The following is a 21,918-nucleotide window of genomic DNA, read 5'->3' as shown; positions in this document are numbered from 1 at the left end:
TTACTCTACGGCCTTCACGGCCCTCATATGGTAAGTGCGAGGGTTCACACACGTGTTTGTGTGTCTGAGTGTGTGTGAGTGAGTATTCAGTGTTTCTGTCCATTAGGAACTCGCATGTTCTTACTTTGGCAGAACGGTTGTAATCTCCTCTCAGATGGTTTATGCCACTAAAGGGAACAGATTACACAGGGTTTATTGACTCGTGGCTCACCCCCTTACCCCCTCCCACTCTCCGAGCATCCCGTGGGTGTGCGGTTGTTGCTGTCGCTGTGTGTGAGTGTGTTTGTTTGTGTCTGGGTTAGGCCCTTTAGTGATAACTTTTCTGGTCTGATTTAAATGCTGCTAACTGAGGAAAAATCTTTATTTTTTTGTCGTATTGGCTTTGTTGGATATGGTCATAATTGGAAATGAGTTTATATATGCACTGCACTTTATTCAGATGTGTTTTTGCACTTCAAATTATGCAAAAAACTTTAAAAAATTGGTTTATAAGCCTCATAATAAACTGAACTATTTCTACCTTTGCGTTAAGGCTCAGTGTAAATGTACCACTGAGCTCAATTCTGACTGCAAAAACATCCATTGGTCAATGCAGAAACGATGTCATCACATAACACGTCTGTCTGAGCAACTTTGATTCAGTTGTTTACCAAACTGTCGACATCGTCTGCAGCGCATGTAGCAACGTATCAGAGCTGAGCAGGTGGTGGTAACGCACATCTGTGTGTATAAAGGATGTATGGAGCTAATACACCGTATGCCATTTATTAGCTGTGTTAAAGCCTTGACCTTTTGGGTCATCTCAATGTTTGACTGATGAATATTAAAGCTTTCCTTATTTATTAGCATTTTGTATTGTAATGGGTATGAAAGTGTAGAAGATGAGTATCAGTTTGTATTAAATAAGACTTTAAATTAGTGCCAGAGGCCATAAATGCATCAACAAAGTGTTCACAAAGTTGATTTACGAGGCTTTTTTTGGGTTGATGTTTGGGTTGAACAGTCGCTTACCGCTGGCCAATATAAATAATGCAGATTTAAGGTTAATGATAATTAAATGACCCTCGATGAGCAAGCAATTAGCGACAGTGAGAGGGAAAAACTCCCTTGGAACAAGAAGAAACCTCCGACTGAACAGCCATGACCGACTGGGAGTGAGAGGAGGGAGACTAACTGAGACGAGCTGAATAAGAACATGTGATGCACAAACTGCTTTACACAGTAAACATAAAACCAGTGTAAAGTCTTTATAACACAGTATGCTGGGAAATTCTTAAAAGACAAAACTCTGAAAAAGTAGCATTCATAACAGAAAATCAAGATGCAAGACGCATGTGTGGTTTCGTTTTCCTCTCCATGCAACTTGCTGTAGGTCACTGAAAAACTCAATTGATGATGTTATTGCTCCTGATTAGTTACTGAAATTTGACTCTGCAGCTGCATCCTCCTAACACAGCTGCAACCCAGCGCATGTCTGCGTTCATGTAATGTTGAGTCTAAATAGGCGTCTGGTAATCGCTGCTTAAAGAGCCTGCTGGCGGCAGTGATGCTAGCAGAGACTCATCGTCTCCAGTCAGAGTCAGGAATGACTTTAAGAATCTGTGAGTCACACGTTCAGGGCCTCTGGTGACTCCCGACTGTCACGGTGGCTCACTGGGGGGCCGACAAGATGGGATCCATCACTGCTACCCCACAAACCGAGAAGGACACAGCAGAGGGGATCTACTTAAGTTTGACAGAGATCCAAGTGTTTTTTTAGGATGTTATATTTGTACACGACCCTGCCTGTCAACATTTTTTTTACGTAGTTGAAATGTCATTCAGCAGCACGAGTGAGTGATTTAAAACATTTATAAGACTGATTTGGGTTTCAAAGATCACGGTTTAATGATTTAACAATATTGATGCATGCACAAACAGAAAATTGCTTTTGAAAAGCTGGACAGATATGAGGATGCACACACTGAACGGCTGCTTGTCTATCACCACTAATTAGCAACAAATGTCAGGTTTAATTAGTCGCTTCCTTTGACATAACCACCTCAGTGATAAGAGAGATCGTCTGACAGCTGATAGCTACTAAACATAGTGTTCAAAACAATTTAATATCAGTTGACAATAAGTTTGCCGAAAGAGCTGCAGACGGTGGGTGAGGTGCTGATCATGCACACATTTGCACATGCAGAGTGGCCTGCAGCTTTCCGAACATGATGTATCAAGGGAGGTTCCCTACTGAGACATCACTGCGTTTGACTGATGTCAAAGTTTAACAGTAAACAACTTCTAGCCAAAGTGTGAAGACTGCTTAGCTTGACCAAGCTATTTCAAATTGACACTACACTTCCTTGGGTCTGCAGAAATACATCCTCCAAAGCAGTGAGTGGATTGGATTAATCACACACACAGTCCTTTATTTATTAGACAGATGATATAATACCTGTAATGTGCGCAGGATGTCTAACGTTGTTTGATACTGCCGACCATCTTAGTGATTACACAATTCTCCTTTTCAGATTAAAAAAATAAATAAATAACTCATGCATAGAAACAGACCTAGCAATTAAATAGTTTATGACTACACAACAAATACAACCACACTGGGATAGTACTTAAAAGATTAACAGCTGTCAGTAAACATTAAATACTTTTGCTGGCAGCTGTTAAACATTTTAAGTGGCTTTGCTTTTCGGTCTTCTGTGAAACTCGTATGTTGGGAATAAGTGTGACCCTGCTTGCAGCCATGGGTGGTAATAGTGTCATAAAAACGTTAGTGTTCCACTGGTACAGGTTAATTTGATTTAAGAAAGTTTTATGTCCTTAAAGGTTGATTTTGACAGAATACTGAGGTAAAACAAGTTTTGGGCATATATGATGTGTAGATACTGAGCGGAAGTAATTTATGATGCCTAAGCATGCAAAATCATTACTCAGTCCACATTAACTATATGCTGCAGTTATACAGTTTACCTTATTTTAGCATTTTCTTGCTAAAGTTTGCTTTTGCAGTGACTTGTCTTCACTGCAGATTTATGCTCATACATTAAATGCAGTACTGTGCAAAGGGCTTGAGCCACCCCTAATTTCTTTATATTTTGTTAGGAAACAGCGAAATCGTCAATTTAGTTAAACGTGCTTGTATAAACAAATATGGAAATACAGTATATGAGGCAAAAACTGTTTAATTCTAATTGCTTTTCTTGGCATTTCTTTATTATAAGAAAGCTCTTCTTTGGATGTTGGCTCCCATTTGTTCTGTTTTCAGTCAAGATGATCCCACACAGTTTCAGTAATGTTGAGATCTAGGTTCTGGGGATCCATTGTTCCATTGTGTGTTTTTTTATCCACATGTGCTCTTACTGCATTATTTTGAAGGTGCTGCCAATCAGATGCCTTCCAGAAGCGATACTGTAGCATCTACTGTGGTGGATGAAAATCGGATGGTGTTTCTGTCTCTGTGTTCATAATTTCATCACTTTCGACAAGATGGTCAACTCCACTGGCTTAAATATAGCCCCAAACCATAACAGAGTCTCCTTAGACCTGCTACTGTTTTGTCCTTTATTTTTTCAGTTTACTTAATTTTTTAAGGACAAACTGAACACCATGTTGAAGGTGCTCTCTTACGTTTTCAGTTTATAAATCTTTAGGAATCACCAAAAATACTATTTCATGTCTGTCAAACCTTGTTATCTTTAGCATCTTTTGGATATTCAACTAAAGAAATCTGGTCTTTAAGTCTGATGTCATTAGCCATTTACGGGTCCAAACTCCGCTTCAGGTCCCAAAGTCAAACGAACACTGCAGCATCACTGAGAGATAAAAACTGTCGAAATTCTTTCATCTTTATTAAAATGATCAGTGTGGCTGCTCTTGACGGAGTGAGAAGTTAGCAGGAAGTTAGCTCGTTAGTTTCCACCCAAACATAATATAGCATGTTCTGACTGAGGGATTTCTGAAAAAATTAAAACGTACACCTCTGCTATCACTTCTGACATAAATGAAGACAGAAAACTAAACAGCAGTGACATTTGTAGGGTTACTGAAGGTGGACTAGGTGGTATATAATGATGTGCTACGTGGTGGCTAGCTACACAGCTATGGTTAGCATAACATAAAAACCTTAGCATAGTGAAGTTGGAGGACGAACGCTAACTTTTTTTCCACTCTATAAAAGTTAGCGCGAGGGTTCCTGATGCTATAAACGGACCAAACTTCAGTCAGGAGAACAACTGAGATAATCCATCCACAATACGAGGTTAGTCATTAATAATACTGCTGCAGCCCATGTAGTTAAGGTTTTAAAAACTGGGCTTTAAAATGAATAGTGGTAATAAAAACTGAGAGAGGCCGATAGTAATCACTGACTTTTTTTAGGGGCTTGTTCAGATTAAATAGAACAAAATACAAGGCATTAAAACATGTTAAAAATGTTTTAATGCCCCTTAATAAACGGATAATAGTTTGGACCCGGAAGCAGGCTTCACACGTCATCACTTAAACACTGGATGGGAACAAATAATGTGTTCTTTGTTATATGTAGACACAGCACTGTGTTGCCCAGTGTCCAATAAAAGACCTTCAGAAGCCCAGTTTAAAAAGTTACAAGAAAGTCTGGCTCCTTGAAAGCAAAATATAAAGTAATGAGATGTAATTTTAAACTTTTGTAGAGTTCTGTACAAGTGCTTTGAAGTTGTGTTTGTGTAATTTTGGAGCAGCACTTTTTGAAATCAGCTGCTGACCTTGCTGTCACCCTCCTCTCCGCAGGGGTCAGACAACACTCAGACATGACCGTTGTCTCGCCTTGTTTGATACATGTCTATATGCCTAATCTGGTCTGTCCATCTGTCAGGCCTGTCTGACCTAATCAGAGTCTTGATCCTGCTGCAGATTTTCATTCCCGCTCGTTTCTGCCCAGGTGGCTTTCAAATGGCTTACAGGCTCCAGCTTTCAAATGTGTTTCCTTTGTTTCTTTTGCTTGTAGGCACCCAGTTAGTCATATGTTTCATTCCTCTGTTTGGGGACATCAGTGGGGTTTTCTAGATCAAGTAGGATGTGTCATGTACCTCTTGTCGCCACTTGTCCCATGTAGCAGGAGGGGCACCCAAGAGCAAAGTGATGCATGTTCATCGGCCGCCATCACTTCGAGCTGAACAGTCAGGCATTATGAAGCAGTCAGGGCGACCTCTGAGCCATATGCTGACTGTGTCCCTCTGTGCTTTGTCCCTTTGCATTATGGTCATTCTCCTTCCTTCTTTCCTTTGTCCTCTTTCCACCAACTCTGCCTCTCAGCACCATGTTCCTTTATGCTTTGCTCACCTGTCTCCTTTATTCCCTGCTTTCTCTTTTTGTTCTCAATTTATTTTCCCCACCTGTGCAATGGGAGCAAATGGTAAGTGTTTGTGTTTATATGGAAAGTAAAATGCTGGCTAGGTAAAAGCTTCTTTGAAAAGGTCTAGGAATATAAATGGAAAGAGAAAAAGTCACTGGAGCTATTTTGGACGCGCCGCTGCTGCCTGATGAGCTGGAAGATATGAACAAAGACAAATCCCAGGGTGGAAAGGCATCCCAGGACTCTATTTAGCATTCTGGTTAGAGCACGGTCTATTGTTATTGGACATGAGCTAAACACATAGATAAGGGTCAAAAATAGTAAGACATCTGCCTGTAGTTGTAGAAAGATCTGACACCAATGTTAACTACTAAGTGCTCTCCAACTCCTCAGAGGAATTCCCCCAAAACTCTGACTTCACCTCATTAACACAAATGAAGGAGGTTAAAGTTTCATTTAAAAATTGTCCTCTGCAAACATTTTTGAACATTAGATGTTTAGATTCATATTCATCGCATAAAACAACAGTCAAAACACGAATTACCTTAGCAACAGTTAGAAATTCTTCTAGTCTTCTGCGAACTAAATTTCACGGCAAGCCGTTGCTAGAGTTGCTGCCACTCGGCAACATCGTTGTTCGGTGTTTTGAGCTGGCAGCAGCAAGTAGGGTGGTGTGGGTACTCTGAATCCTACCTACACCACAGGATGCTGCAATCCAGCTTGTATAATCTCATCACAAAGCTAAATAGAGAATGAGCACAGGTATTTTTTATCCCAGAGCAGATCACACTTTGAAGCCAATGTTGCTCCAATATGTAGTGCTTTCTGTTTGTTGCTGTGTCTGTTTTGTGCTGGTATGGAAGTGCGAAGCCAGGACATGAGCGCGAGCATAAAGCAGATCTTGCATCCCTTTCTCTGTGGCATGCTGATGCAATAAGCTGTTACAGAATATTTTAAAAATGCCTTGATTTAAGTATGAGACAATATAGCATTTCAATGGAAAAAGGGTATTTGTAGTTGGCTGTTCTGAAGTTTTTAGCCTTGAAACATGATATTTTTTGTCTGTAGTTGTGATTGCTTAGCCTTCAATAACAATTTTTTCTTAGCACTATTATTATATTTTTACAATGTCATGAATCATTTTTTAATCCTGGAAACTAAAGTTAGCATCACCATATCATCTGTGTATATGTGGAGGTCTTGAATTGATCACATGATCTCCTTTACCTTCTTAATGTCAAGAAAATCGAAATTAAAAAATCTTCATGTCTTTGAAATAAAACTGCTGATGAACTTCAAGTAATATGATCAAACGAGCTTTGTTGAGACAAGCTAACACAACACGTGAAAGCTTTTTGTTTGCTAACGCTGAGCAGGTCTGCGTTCAGCTTTCTTACGACATGGTGGAACAAGTCTTACGACTGTCATTATTTCTTTTAAGATGTTTACGCAAATAAAAAAAAAAGGATGTTGCTTTCTTTATCCATGATACTCCACTCCATTTTATACAGGTAAAAATTTTGTGGCTCTACATTCCTAACTCTATTGTCTGCTCCACATGTAAACTTCTTTTACCATTACAAACAAAAAATAAATTACTATCAACAATTTGGCTCTTAGGCAATAGTACTTGAGTCCATGAAAATGAAAATTTACCTAAGTGGGGAAAAAACAAAGGGAACAAACTGAGGGACAGAACAAAAATACTCTAATGAAGGCATAATCCAGCAGTGGGCAAAAAGCTGTTGAAGAAAAGGGTAGAGCAGAATTCTCGATGGACATGAAACAAAATGAAAGTAAAGTGATCTTACCTAATAAAACAGCAAATAAAACTGCCTCACTTAGTATATCTGTCTCAAATAAAACACAGCTAGCTGTACACATACTGGAAACAGAGATTTTAGTGTTGGATTGGGATTATCAGGCCAGCTGGAGTTGTTTTCCAGGCTCTGAACACAGCATGAACTGCTAAATACTGAAGCTCACAGTTCAACATGCTTCCACACCAAGAAAACCCACAACCCATGTAGACCTAGTGCCTGAAAGAAATCAGTTGGTAACTATAAAATCACCAATGGCAACTGTATCGGCGCTGACAGTGCACCCTTTTCTAACTAGCTTAAAATTGTTTGGTGACTACTTTTATGTTATATAGCAAAAATGACATGTACAAGTGTACAGCTCTCCACATTCAGTGCTCCACCAGGTACATGTTCCTCTACTTGGTGATGTGAATGCACTTATGCAGAAGTATGAGATCATGTGTAGTTTCTACTAAGCCTACTGAATAGATTTTTTCTTGAGGGTGTTTGTTTCAAACTGTTATTACAAAAAAGTTAGTCAAAAACTAACTTTTTTGCTTCTTATTATTGTTATTTATTTATTAGTATTATTTGAGATACTATTATCCTTTTCATATCTAACTCTAAAGCTCTTCCCACACTGAACACGTAAATTTATGAGCATTAAAAATACTTGTCAGACTCAATGCAGCCGTTCACAGATGTGATAATTCGGAAAGACAAAGTTGCAGCATTTATTCTTTTAGAATCAAGTTCAGTTTTTCAGATTTTCAAATGCATTCGGCAACAAGAGCACTCAAAACATGCTCTGGTACTGAATATGCAAGGATATCTACAATGCAAAATAATACTATTTTACCTCAGACACACAGCTGGGTCCTGCTCTGGATCAGATGTGGTTAGGTCTATTAACAAATGCTTATACTGCCCCACTGACATCCTTAAATATACACAATAGCGGTCATGATATATCTTCAACTCCTGGATCAAACCATGAAATTCTCCTTGCTGCTGCCTTCTCCTGAGAATTGGATTAACCCAGAGTCTCAGTTTTCTCCTTTTCTTGTATATATAACATATATAAACGCACTGAATTCTTAATTTATGCTTGCAGCTTTCACAGAGCAGCATTTATAAGTGTGAGTAATTGAAGGGCAATTTCCATCCTTTTCCAATGAGCAGCTCTCATTGACCATACAGTTTTTACCTTGTTGTGCAGCATTATAGTATAATAGTAGTGATGCAGTATAAGTCAGAAATAAGTACAAAAGCAGGCTGGAAATTCTAAGTAAAAGTATAAAAATAACTACTTAACACTCTAAGATGACAAAAAATAAAGTAACTTAACCTCGTAACTTGTCAAGAGCTGCAAAATGTTGTCACCTAATAAGACTGAAAGATATTCTCTACCTGGGATGTTGTATCTTGGGTTGAGCTTTTTAAACAACTGCTCAAATCATGGGTTTTTCCACTATTTCCACCATGTACGGTTTGCTCTTCCTGTCATATAGAGCGAAGCTAGCGAGCGTTCCTGCAAAGCTCAGTTTAGCATCAGTTGCTAGTTTCGTTGCTAGTATTGTTATTTCCACCTTTAGCTCAAATCAATTTTCTTGCATATTTTGCAAGAAAACATTTTGCTTTGTTGGAAGTTGTTGAAGTAGCTCCGTGGTTAGATGTTAAATCTAACTCTCGCGCTCAGACATGCCCGGGTTTGTCTCATTGTTGTGGTGCTAGGAAATGTAAATGCATGGCCTTGGTATAGCGATGATATCACAATATGACATTTTTATATCACATAAAAATTTATACCAGTGTTATCACTGGGGATAAGATGTGGCACAACCCTACTTAAAACATTAATCAATTAATTTTTTTTTTTTAATATAAATAACTTTACTTACTGGATGAGGTAATCTGTTAATCTTAGCTAGTGGTATTGTTAATCTGCGGACATGAGGGAGATTCTCTATTTTGGGCTGAAGTCTCATGTAATATTTATCCATTTCACCTCTCTCTGCAGTTAGTGCCTGATGTGTCTGAGTATTTCTTTACTTTTTGTGCTGTAAGATGCCGTCATTGTCTGTTCGCACTGGAGGGAACACTTTGAGTTTAGTTCCATGAGTGCACTCCAGCCTGTTTGTGACTTTCTCCGTATTCCTCCAGAGGCAGTGAAAAGTGAAACTAACGTCTGTCTGAACAGTCTAATCCACTGCTTTGCACAGCTAAAGATATCACACTAAATTCCTGCAGTATAGCTGAAAGTATAGTTTAAAAAAAAACCCCACAAAAAAACCCCAAATTGGGTTCAGAGGAAAATCATTCTTTAAAGAGTTTGGTTTCAGCAAAATGCTTTGAAAAAAGAAACTGGTGATGGGGCGCTTACCGCTGTATTGCATTACCTCTTATTTTAACAACGCTGAGTATTTCAGAGCTCTGGCTTTCTCCAATAGTCCAGTGTCTGTCAGCATAATAGGGGATTCATAATTGGCTGCAGGTGTGAACATGAGCAGGAATTTTTGTCTGTCTCTGTGTCACCTGTTTTCCAATATTTGGGGGTTTTATAAGGTGCCAAATACAAGTGGGTGACAGGTCCAGATTGCAGTCAGGTCAGTTTATCGCCCGAGTCTTGAATTGCAGAGGTGTGCTCCTATTTAAATCGGCAGAATTTGGTCTGGCACCATCGTGCTCACATATGCGAGGCGTCATCTGGATGTCAGTGTATGTATTGTTTGTTCTTTAATGTCTCATTAATTAACAGCAAAAGCGAAAGACCACAGAGGATTCAAGGACATTGTGAAGGAGGACATGGAGAGGATTGGTGTGAGGAGAAGATGCTAGAGATATGTTGAGATGCAGGAAGATGATTCACTATGGTGACCACTAAACGGAGCAGGTTAAAGAAGAAAATTTAACAAAAAAAATGTTTCCATTTTTGATGACATGTGCCCTTTTAAACTGCTCACATAACAAGCTGTAGGCTTCCTTTTCTTTTTTCAACCTAGAGGTCACAGCATCCATGGTTACCATACCAACAGTTTTCCACTTAACCAGAGTCCATCCTAAATGAGCTCCTACCCAGAGGAGGCAGCAGTATTTCCTGGTAGTTCATATGCATGTGCTTGTTTTCCTGTGTATGCCAAAGTCTCAATTTGCATTTTCGGATGAAGTGTGTTTACTGGCAGTGGTTTTCAGAAGTCTTTCTAAGCCCATGCAGTGATTTCCAGCAGAGAACTGTGTCTGGATTTTCTTTTTGTTTTTTTCAGAGATCACGACCATTCATTATTAGTTTTTGGCCTCGCCCCTTGTGTGCAGCGATTTCTCCAGCTTCTCGTAATCTTTTAATAATATTGTGAGCCAGAAATGATAAAACCCCATGCTGTGTTTCAGTGTGGCAAACACCCCCTCCATCTTTACTCAGTCTCTCTGTGCACAAGCCTGACCGTTCACAGCCAACATGACTAATAATGCGTGCAGATCATCATATAAATTAAAAGTCTGTTTTCCACGTTATGTCATATCATGGCTAATATGCTTATGTGTTTTCAGTAATCTGTTGAATCTCCGGGTGATGTATGAATCTTGGTAACATCTGCATGAAGCTGCTGCCGTGTCTGAACCACATAACGATAATGAGCTATATTAAAATAATAAAAGTCAAATGGTGTAAGGAAAATTCAGTTTGCATTAGTTATGTCCTCATTGTGAGTTCTGCTTTATTGCCAGCAATTAATTATTTTGATTATCATTATTTAATGTGACTTCAGTCTCAGATGCTGAAAGCCTTTAAAAAAAAAGGCAAAAGTTTAAAAGTTAAACTGGATTTTCTTGAGTGGGAAGATAAAATATAAGCAGGCAGGAGGGTGAGCAACTTTACTTAATACAAACATCTCTTTGCCTTAACTTGTTTTTTTTATTCCAGGCTTTTCAGGAAGTCACGTTTATCACTTTTACTACATTTATCCAGCTTGCATATAATAAACTGCTAAGAATGCACAGTCAGACATGTGTAAGCTCTAAGTCTAAACATTATAGTGTGACCACAGCAGACCCACATCAGCAACAGCTGCTGCAGCAAAGTTATGTAAGTGCAGTGAAACTCTGAGCAGTTCTCTTGTCCTCATGAATTCTCCTTTACATCTTTCCTCAGCCTCAAAAAGTATTTGACTGCGGCTCCAGTCTTTTCTTGCTCTTGTTCCAACTTTCCTGAAACACGTTGTTGGCATCAAACCCAATATTACCACGTAGTTTTATTGTAAATCACTGCATATGTTGTTTTTGTAAACGCTCCTGTAGTCTCCTCCCTTACATCTTTTATTTGGCAGATGTTTTATGCTGGAAACTCTTCCTGATGCAACCCCAAATGGATTTGTGTCTCCTCCCATATTTTCTTTGTACTTGCTCTAAATTAATCATATCAAATAGCATATCAAAGCAAACTATGGTGTTCTGGTTTTGTTTACATTTATTTACAGGATACCAGCTGCTGTTGGAAGCAGTGTTGTGCCTCAGCTGCAAGCATGAACTTGTTCGTCTTCTGCTACTTCTAGTATTCTGTATAGTTTTTATATTTGTGCTCTGTTTTTACGGTTTTTGTGAAGCAGAAAATCAACAAGCTTATATTTTCTGACTTTCAGCATATATGTTATCTATTGATTATAGTTCAATTCCTGCAAAAATAAAAACAATTGTAAAAAAATGGCCCTATTCAAGGTATATTATATTTTTATAAAGTCTCCTCACAGATCTTGGAAAGCACTGCTATAATAGATTTAGATGAAACAATGATGAGTCCATTAGGGATGCAGGGCTGAAAAGTCTTAAAGTCTGTATTACATCATAAATCTTCTGCTCTCGTACATGACTCAAAAGTAAAGCTGCGGAAGGTCTCTCAAAGTTTTCTTTAGAAATTGGCTGCTTTTTCATTTTCAGTCCAGTCCTTGTACCTGACCATTTTCAAAAATGTGTTTGTTTTTTTAGTCACTAAACACTGACCTATGAATTATTCAATCATAAAAAGAGTCTCTATCTGAAGGGTTGAACCAGTGTTGTGGCTACACATAACAGACAACTTAGCAAAGAACTTATTTTAAATGGCATCTTTAGGCAAATTGTTACTAGCAGCCTGTCGCAAAAAAGCTTCATTTGTCAGCATGGCAAGGATCCCAAACACACCGCTGTTACAGTAAAAGCATATCTGGTCAGGGGAACATTATCAGTCGTGGATAGTGAGAGCCTGGACCTCAATATTATTGAATCAGTCTAGGAAAGTAGAGCTTTGAATGTCCTTCAAGAAGCCTGGAGAACTATTCTTGAAGACTACTTAAAGGATTTACAAGAAAGCTCGGCTAAGAGAGTTTAGGCTGTGTTGAAGAACAAAGGTGGTCACACTGACTTGACTTTCAAGCTCATTAGAGTTGTAAAAACTCATTTTTTACCTTATGTGCTTTATTTCTTTATTTGCACATGTTTCAATAAATTACTTAACCTATTTCTCATTTTCTTTGCATAATATAAAGAAATGGCTCAGGACTTTTGCACAGTATTGTATCTTGCCAAAAAAAACAAAACAATTTTATTTTATGTAAATAGACATCATATTCATATGAACATAAAATGCAGTGCCATGTAAGCACTAATACCTCAAATCCTTGAGCCACATAGTTCCGGTTTCTGTTACCCTGTGATGTCATCTATTAGTGTAGGATTAGGAGAATGACCTACAGGTTGTAAACCAGCACACAGATACAGGCCCTATCAGCGCTCCTAATTCTTAGAAGTGTGTTGTTAAACCCACAGAGCTTCATAAGCTTTGTGTGTAAATGAAATCCCCTTGTGAAAATAACACTGGGATTACAGTGACAGAGACTAAATACTCAGATGAATCAGGTGCAGGTCACACATAGAAAAGGCAAACCTTGAAGATGAAGTGCAGTGAAACTTTGCAAGTACTTCTTGATTCCCTCAGTGTTAATTAAAATGGCTTTCCTCGAGTTCACGTTGTGTTAATGATAATTATCAAATGCTGGCATGATAAGACGTTAAACAGAGATACTGAATATGGAGAAAACTGCCCTCTAACACAGCCTATAAAAATGAAGAACTCTACCTGATTTAGTACCCAATTTAAATTTGGGTGAGTTACCTCTTTAATGCTATCACCTTGGCAAGTGCTTCCAGCACAGATGCTATTTTTAGATCTCTATTTTTAGATTTCTGTCTGAAAGCCCAGTTCAGACCAATTGCACCCGGGTCTCCGGCGCACACTCGATCTACTCCAGTATGTCAAAACAATCACAAATACAGCAGATAGGACTGGTGATGATTGAAGATTGTGTTAGTGTGTCCAAAAAAACTAGCTGGCATGCACCCAAATTCATTGCATTACGATATATTACAGTAGAACGTAATGTACAGTTTGACCCTCGGGATGAATTTACAGCACACGTTGTTGACGTTAACAACATTATTTTAAAAAAAATCATGAGTTTCCTCCTGGTCACTCTCCTGACCAGATTTGCTACCTGCAGGTTTGGAAAATGTGGGCTCTTCCACTAAAAACTTGTGTTTGGTCTCTTTGTCGTTACACTAATAACCTGGGATCACTGAGAAGAAAGCTGAGTTAGTTTGTCACAGATATTTGCCTTGCTGTAATCACAGAGGTACCGAAGTGGTCAGTGGTCCGATGTGGAAGTAGCAGCCACACTGGAAGCTGTACAGAGGTGCAGAAAAACATGACTTTAAGGAGAAATCAGCCAAATTTAAGTCAGGCGTGACTTTTTTTCCCCCTACCTGTAAAACACTATGTTAGCATTATCATCGTTGGTATGTTAGCATGCTTTGGTTAGCATTTAGCTTCAATCATCTATGTGCACTAAAGGAAACCTCAAAGAACTGCTACTTACAGTTTAGATTCTCAACTCTTGTTAAGAACTTTGTTTTCAAAGTTGTTTAACACATTTGCTAAAGAATTGGAGGAAAATAAAATCTGTTTGGTGTGTCACCTTTCTTCCATTTTTAAAAGATCGACAGGATGGCAGGGCACGATGTGTACTGAGGTCTCAAGGCTCACGTTAGTATTCAGCTCAGACACTGGGAAGCTATCGATCTGCATTGTTTTTTTTCTCCTGTTCCATATTAAAACAGAGTTGGAGTTGCAGAAAAGGGAACACAAAAAAACACAATATATTTCTATTTAGCTAATTACACTTGAAAATGTTCCTCAGATTTCACCCTCTGAATGTGAGGCTACAACTGAGCCTTCTGTGAATAGACTCGTTTTGAAATCCAAATCCTTTGCTGGACAAAAACAAGCAAAAATAACTTTTATTGACAGTTTCAGGTCTAAATGCAGGTGCAAAGTGCTTAATGTGCATGCATTAAGGCCTTCTGATACACAACATACCACAAATAAATAGTGCTAAAATTACCACAAAGCGTGTGTTTTCAGAAACTACTATGGCTTTTGCTTCAAAGTTGGCAGTGAGAAGACTAGCTGGGAACAAATACCATCATATAAGAGGCTTAATGGGCTTTAGAAAGGAGCAGCCAGATGTATTGACAGTATAGACGTATAATAAAGTGCTCTGTCATGTATGTTATGTAGCCATGTTGCCGTTGGTTGCTGTGATTTTTTTTTCCACTGGTGAAAAGAACCAAAAATTGTAGCTTTGTTCGAATAATATAAAAATCCAATTTAAGAAATGTTACTTAAATATATGTGATTAGGGTTTTTTTTTTTATATGTTTGAATGGCATGCAAATTATTACCAGGAAATCAGTCTTTAGTTTAAACGAGCCTTCAGAGGGATTGGATGGTTTCGAGCGCAGCTTGTGTAGCATGTGGTGCTACCTTCTCTTGTTTTTACTTCTGCTTGGTAACTAAAAAAAAAAAGGCTGGATATTAAAATGCTCAATAGACAGCGAAAACCCCTGATCATGTTCCTGCCGTCCTCATGCTCAGAAAGACTGACAGCCTGTCAGTAGGTTTATTTATTTTTTTCCTTGACACTGTCATGTGTTGTCAACTTTAACACATGACAGTATAATACTTTGGTACGAGCATTTGATTGATGACTTGTCATTATGATAGATTTGAAGTGCAACAAATAGCCCAGTGTTTGTTTTAAAAGGTTTTTAATGCAGAGCTGAGATGGCTTAGATCTTAAAATGACTTAAATGCACCGTGTTATTGTATATTTAAAAAATATATTTGTGAGCAGTTTGCTGGTTGGTCAGTTTGATGGTCTGAAGCATTCAAGCGTGTGTAAACACAAAGCCACAGAGAAAAGATATCAGCAATGATCTTCAGTTATCATCAGTTATCATTAATCATTAGTTATTAATAATCTCTGTTGCTGTGAAAGCGTGGCAGAGCCAGCCACCCCTCCCTGAGCCTGGTTCTGCCTGAGGTTTCTTCCTGTAAAAAGGGACTTCCCACTGTTGCCAAAATACTTGCCAATAGGGGGTCGTGTGATTGTTGGGGTTTCTCTCTAATATTCTAGGGACTTTGTCTTTAAATATAAAGGGCCATGAGGTGACTGTTGTTTTGATTTGGTGTTGTATAAATAAAACTTGGATTAAACTGAATCAATCTGGGAAGGATTCTGAGAACAATTTGAAGTCTGTCATTCTACAGTGAGAATGATTTTTCACAAATGGAAAACATTCAAGACAGTCACCAATCTTTCCAGGAGTGGACGTGCCAGCAAATTCACTCCAAGGTCAGAAAAAATCAAAGAGCTATATCTCAGACTCTACAGGCCTCAGTTGGCTTGTTAAATGTATTCTATTTTTATCTTATTGTATATTTATTCTATTTTATTCTACTGTATATAGTATTTTATTTTATTCTATTCTGTACAGTTGTGTACTGTATTTATTCTTATTTTATTTTATTCTAATTTTTGCTTCATAACTTTTGCACTGTCCACTTCCTGCTGTGACAAAACAAATTTCCCACGTGTGGGACTAATAAAGGTTATCTTATCTTATCTTATCTTAAATGTTAAAATCCATCACAGTAAAATTTAAAAAAAGACTGAACGACGAGCTTCTTCTCTCTAAAAAGACCATGGCAGCATGACTTTGGTTTGCAAGGACAGCAAAGTGCAAATGTTTGGCTGTAACGCACACCTGCACACCAAAACTATTACTAAAGGTGGTTTTACAAGCTACTGAATCATGAGGGGAACTTAGTTTTTCTCACACTGCTTCTGCACTTTGGCTTAGTTTTTGTTAAATAAGTAATGAAATGTGATATATCTTGCTCAACTTGTTCAACTGAGCTTGTCTTAAAGTAATTTTAAATTTTATAAGAACCAGATTATTGTTTCAAGATGTCTTGACATGTTAAACCTTTGAACTGACAGAGTGTTGTTTATCTGTACCATGACTGTATCTTTATATCCTTTCCCTTGTAAACCATGTATGTAGGTGGTGTTTTTTAAAGTATTTATTCCTTTGAGGAATTTGAAATAACTTAAACAATTGTATTCTGTTAACTTTTTAAGGCGTGATTGAGGAAACAATCAAAATTGCAGTGAACTGTTATTTTTCCAGGCAGTTCACCTTAAAATACCTTTGCAGCCAAGCATGTAAGAAGCAAAGCATCTTCATTGTGGCTTAATAATAGAAGACAAGTGGATGCTGCCTACCTAGTGCCCATCTGCAGGCTACCCGCTGACATTCAGCCCAATTATTCACACTTGCTTAAATGGCACTACAGCCAACAGGAGAAGATGTCCTTTAAAAAGTAAAGACAGCAAGAGGAAAGTTATGTCACTTTGATGCTTCAGGCATATTTATGTTTTCCCTCAGATACAGCAGTGCTGTCTGCTAGCATTGTGTGTTGTTTGTGGCTCGCTCTTGGGAGAAATCATCTTCATAGTGAGCGCTGTTGTTTTTAATAGATGTAGCTACATCAAATGTTTGAGCCCACGAGCAATGCAATATGGGAAACATTCAAGATTTTGGCCGATTTTGTCCCCAGAAATGTTCAATATGAGTGTAACAGGTGAAATCAAGTGAGACGTATGCGTGTGTTCATTTTCTCAATTTATAGCTATTTTCTCAAAGTTTTGAATGAGTAAGTCTAAATGCTGAGATACCTAGCTTGAAATTTTGAGATAATAACCAGAAATATTGACTTACAGATGGCAAAAACAAAAATAAAAAAATAAAACCAGGGGCAGAAATGAGCTTCCAAAGATTTCAACCAACTTTTGCTGTAGATTTTTGGATTTTTATCAACTAAATGCAGTTTGGTGCTGAGTAGATACACTACATTTCCAAAAATAGAGTTGATTTGATGAGTGTGAAACTAGTTTTCTTGCACTTAACCCCACTGACTCTTTACTGACTATTTCTTGACTTTTCATTGACTTTCTGTGTTTCTGTTGCAGGGTGACCCCGGCAGATGGAGAGTTATCCCCCTCAGGTGCTCCTGGATGTTTAGACGAGCCTACAGGTGCTACTGGTGGCGCTGGTGCTATGGCTATGCCTGCCACCTCCACTCTCTCGTTGCCTATGAGCCAAGGTAAACCTTCCCTGCGTCGCATCAAAGGCCGCATTCACCGCAGCAAGAGCCTGGACAGCCTCGATCTGCTTGACTCCAATGTAAGGCCCATGCACAGCTTCACTCTAACTTAACTTGTACAGAAATAGGAGGAGAACTGATGACAGATAGATACTAACACCCCGACAACTGACAAAGTTTAGGACTTTGAGTCTTATAGGAAATGTGCTGTGTGTATAGAATAAAAGTGTGAATGAGGGAATGTGGCTTGTAATATGCTTTGAGTTTTTTTTAAGCAGACTCCATTTACCGTTGCATTTAACAGAAACAGAGATGTTGAAGGGAAATGATTTACTGTAGTTTTAATGCAAACTAAAGGCCCAAGAGGTATCTTAATGATTTCATTCAGATTGAAGCCACAGCGTTAATACAAACACACACACACAGAGGCTGACCTTCGGTTATGTAATATCTCTGTGGTTTTCAGATGAGCACAGTTTAACACTTTCCATATGTCTCTCTCTATGACTGGTTTATTCTCATAAAAGTATTAATCTGATAAATGATTGGGTAAGCTGCTTGGACTTAAAAACCCTTCCTATCTGTGGGATTGTCCATTGAGCTGAGAACGGCGTTTGGCCCACTCTCACCGCTGGTTAACTCGAGTGTACTTGTGTGTGTTTGCTCGGGTGTGTAAGTGTGTGTGTGTGTGTGGGCAGTTTGGTATTTGGGAAAGCAACCAACGGTTTATGATGTTAACAAATGCCAACCTGCTACTAATGCATGCTGGGTAAGGCTGTGGACACACAGATAAAGATCTCCTTCCCTGCACGGTGCTACTGTATGTCTTTCTTTTCCGTCTACTACTGTCTTTGTGTCTTGACCCTCTGTAGATGTCTCTCCTAATAAATGTTCGCAGCGTGATGTTTCCTCATCTGCCCCCGACCTTCCTCTTCATGCTGACAGTCTGCAGTGTGTGTGTGTGTGTGTGTGTGTTTGTGTGTACACATGTGCATGCTTGCTTTACTTGTTCAGTGCATCAGCCGGGCATAATTGAGAGTTGCCCGGTGTCTCTGTGCACGGAGCCTTTGTTCTTCACGACTGGGACTCGTTAAGATTACGTTCAAGAGAGGCAGCATTTGCAGCTTGCACAAGTTAATCCATTTTTGATGTGAAGGTGGGTTGAAGGTTGAGAGAAAAAGTCACAGGGTGGAGGTGACAGTCAGGAACATGCTCCAAGATGACACAGCACAGCATCGGTCTGAACGACGTAGCAAACACACACAAACACACACTTACGACCGCTTTTGTCAGTTTGATTGACTGCTGGCATGAGGTCTCCTGTCAGTTTCTAATTTTGAGACAGAGGCGAAAATATCTCATAGATTTTTAAAGCAACCTTGAGTGCCCTGCTGCATAATACTTGGCAGTGAGCCGTCTGGCCTAAATCAGAGCATTTTTTTTTCCTACCTTGCAGACGTGATTGAAGTAAGAGCAGAGGTGGGTTAAACTGGAGCTGTAGAGGCAGATGGTCAATGAAAGTTAGATGTGACTTTGCTGTTGTGTCATCGAAGAAAACAAAAACGTGCAGCACTCATGGCGGAGTTTTGGTTGAGTGGGAAATGAGCCGTGCAACTGCAGCAGTGCTGTTGCCAAGGATAAAAATAGGGCTGAAAGATTTAAGGAAAAAAGACATATAAGTAGGCATATATTTATTTCTTTTATTGACCGTAATGTGCTTTCTGCACTATTATTTCAGTTTTAAATATGTAGGCTGCAATAATAATGAATGTACCATTTTTTCCCTGCATTTCTTATTAAACCCATTTGACTGGTTTCAGAAGGGCTTAGGGTGGAAAAGGTGATGCTTGCTATATTGGTTGTTTTTGCTAGTGTGAAATACAAAAGCACTTTTTTTTTGCTTGAATCAGAAGTTTTTAAATTAAGAAAAGTGAACATCTGACTGATGTTTTTAGGAACTTTTATGTATGATACATAAACACTTAGGCACCAGTCTTATGGGTGTAGACCAGTTGGCAACCCACTGACTACCACCAATCTCAAGGGTAGAACATGTTTATATACCAGCAAACCCAACTTCAGCAACCTTAAAAATATTGCTGCCGTTTACTTTTTAGTTTTCTGTTTTCTTTTATGTCCAAAGTGACGTATTTGTTTTGTAGAAATCCCTCCGTAAGAACTTGATATGTCGCTAGTTTACGGAAACTAGCGAGCTAACTTCCTGCTAACCTCTAACTCTTTTAAACTTGCCTGGATGTTAAAATTTACTGTAACACCTAGGAGAGCAGCCACACTGAACATTTTAATGTAGATTAAGGAATTTGGGACATTTTAAGTAGTGTGGGAACTGAAGAAAAGTTTGGACCCAGTAGCTAAATGGCTAATGATGTCAGACTTTGAGAGGCACATAATTTGCATGGTAAACATGGACTTGTCTACAAACATAAACACAGTATGACACTAAAACTTGTGATACAAATCTGAAATAGAGAATATCTGGCTTCAAAGTTGTGTCGTACTACCAACATATTAGAAAAGGAACATATGTAAACCACTGAATACTGTAAAATGTTTGAATCCCCTTTCGAGGTTAGCTCCAAAAGCAGGTCAATTTCCATAGACTTAAAATGTCCAACTTTAGAGCAGAAACAAACATGTTTACCGCCTGGTACAGAAAACTATTTTGATCCTCATCCCTTTGTGACTAATGTACTCTGGGAAATTTTTTATTTGATCTTATTTTTAGATAAATCATCAATTTAAATTATATAAAAAACTGTAAAGCCTAAATTTCTCCATCATTCAAGCCCTGGCTGCTTTGACTGACAAGTGTATGCCAATTAGGTCAGTAGCTGTTCTGGTAGGAAGCACCACAGCCAATTTAAGAAACGAGACATCACAACCGAAGTCAGGGTAACATCAGCTGTCAGATGTGGATTACTGTTGGGACCATGGCAGCTGTGTAGTTTATTCCACTAATAACTAATAATAGTCCATTCAAGTCTTGTGAGCTCTAGTTTGGGGCAAGTTAAATTCATATTTTATTCATTGCTTAGATTTGTTTTATTTAACCTCACAAAGGTCACTTGGACTGAAATATTGTATTTTAATAAAAAATCGTGGTAATTGAGACACTGCAGTCAGTCATGGTTCCAAAACAAAAACTCAAAATGCTAAACTTAAAACTTTAAAACAGCAGTTTACCAACCAATGGGTGACATGAATGTAGAACTGTGTGATATGACCAAAGTTTCATATCCCGATATAAGACATTTATCGTCCCGACAACGATATATATCACAAAAATTTTACATTTTCTGTAAATTCTATGAATCTCAGGCAACTCGACTTGCATGAAGTGTTTTCAGCTGGAGTCGAGTGTTACATAAGTTGAAACGGCCGCAATTTTCTTTGTGACTATTTATTACACGGCGTGCTGCAGGGAAAAGCCTGCTCTAAGGTTTATTTATTAGCACCTGACGGCTCTTTTTAGCTTCTCATCCGTAAACACTCTGCATAGTATTTCACGTGATTCAGTTTATTTTGAAAAATCTGAACAGGATCTTCAGCTTTATTGTGAAAGGTTTATGTGGAAAAGAAATAAGCGGATGGCGGAGCCAAGCAATGGTTTTACCGTCGTTGTTGCTAGCGACAACGCTTAAAAACAGTCGCTTGTCCGTCCGTAGTGTGGTTATATTAAATATAAGAGAAAGAGAGAACTTTAAGAAATTCTACAGTGACCATCATAACGATGAAAAAATATTGCCTTAAACAGTTTATTTTGCAACAAAACAAAACAAATGATAGCGTAAAATGAAACGATAGACGTTTTCATACCGTAATAAACTGTTTACCTGTCCTATAGGTAATATGTATAAATATTAGCAGCACTGGCATGAATGTACATAAAAAAGATTATAATTTTGTGTCACATCAAATTGAAAAAGAAAAAAACCTTGCTTCAGCTTCACGAACTTTTCACTTTTGTTCTGGCACACGTCCTGCACTTCCTAATCTGTCAGCTAGCGCTGAATTTGTAACATGCGCCGATGTGACTCCTGCAGGAAGTATTTTAGGCATCAGTGTAGGGAAGCCAGAGTTGCTCTGAGACTCAGAGTCAAAGCGATGCTTCACAGTGTTGTCTTTAAAGACCATCCATCAGCAAAGATAGTCTTCAAACACAGCCTTGAGAAAACCTGTGATTTAAAGCAAGCCTTTCTTTCTTTCTTTCTTTCTTTCTTTCTTTCTTTCTT

At 38.5% G+C, this 21,918-nt stretch overlaps 1 protein-coding gene across 9 annotated transcripts in view; it reads left to right on the top strand.

Moving 5' to 3' along the window:
• Positions 1-21,918, top strand: part of tjp1a (tight junction protein 1a) — a 105,099-nt gene that overhangs the window by 5,200 nt on the left and 77,981 nt on the right. For all 9 annotated transcript variants that reach the window (XM_025906015.1, XM_025906014.1, XM_025906032.1 and 6 more), the window contains exon 2: positions 17,532-17,745. In XM_025906015.1, coding sequence (XP_025761800.1) covers positions 17,532-17,745 — 214 coding nt within the window. The remainder of the gene's footprint in view (positions 1-17,531; positions 17,746-21,918) is intronic.

The sequence above is a fragment of the Oreochromis niloticus genome, linkage group LG1, assembly GCF_001858045.2.
Source record: "Oreochromis niloticus isolate F11D_XX linkage group LG1, O_niloticus_UMD_NMBU, whole genome shotgun sequence".
Classification (NCBI taxonomy): Eukaryota; Metazoa; Chordata; class Actinopteri; order Cichliformes; family Cichlidae; genus Oreochromis; species Oreochromis niloticus.
This window is presented reverse-complemented; position numbering and strand designations above follow the sequence as displayed.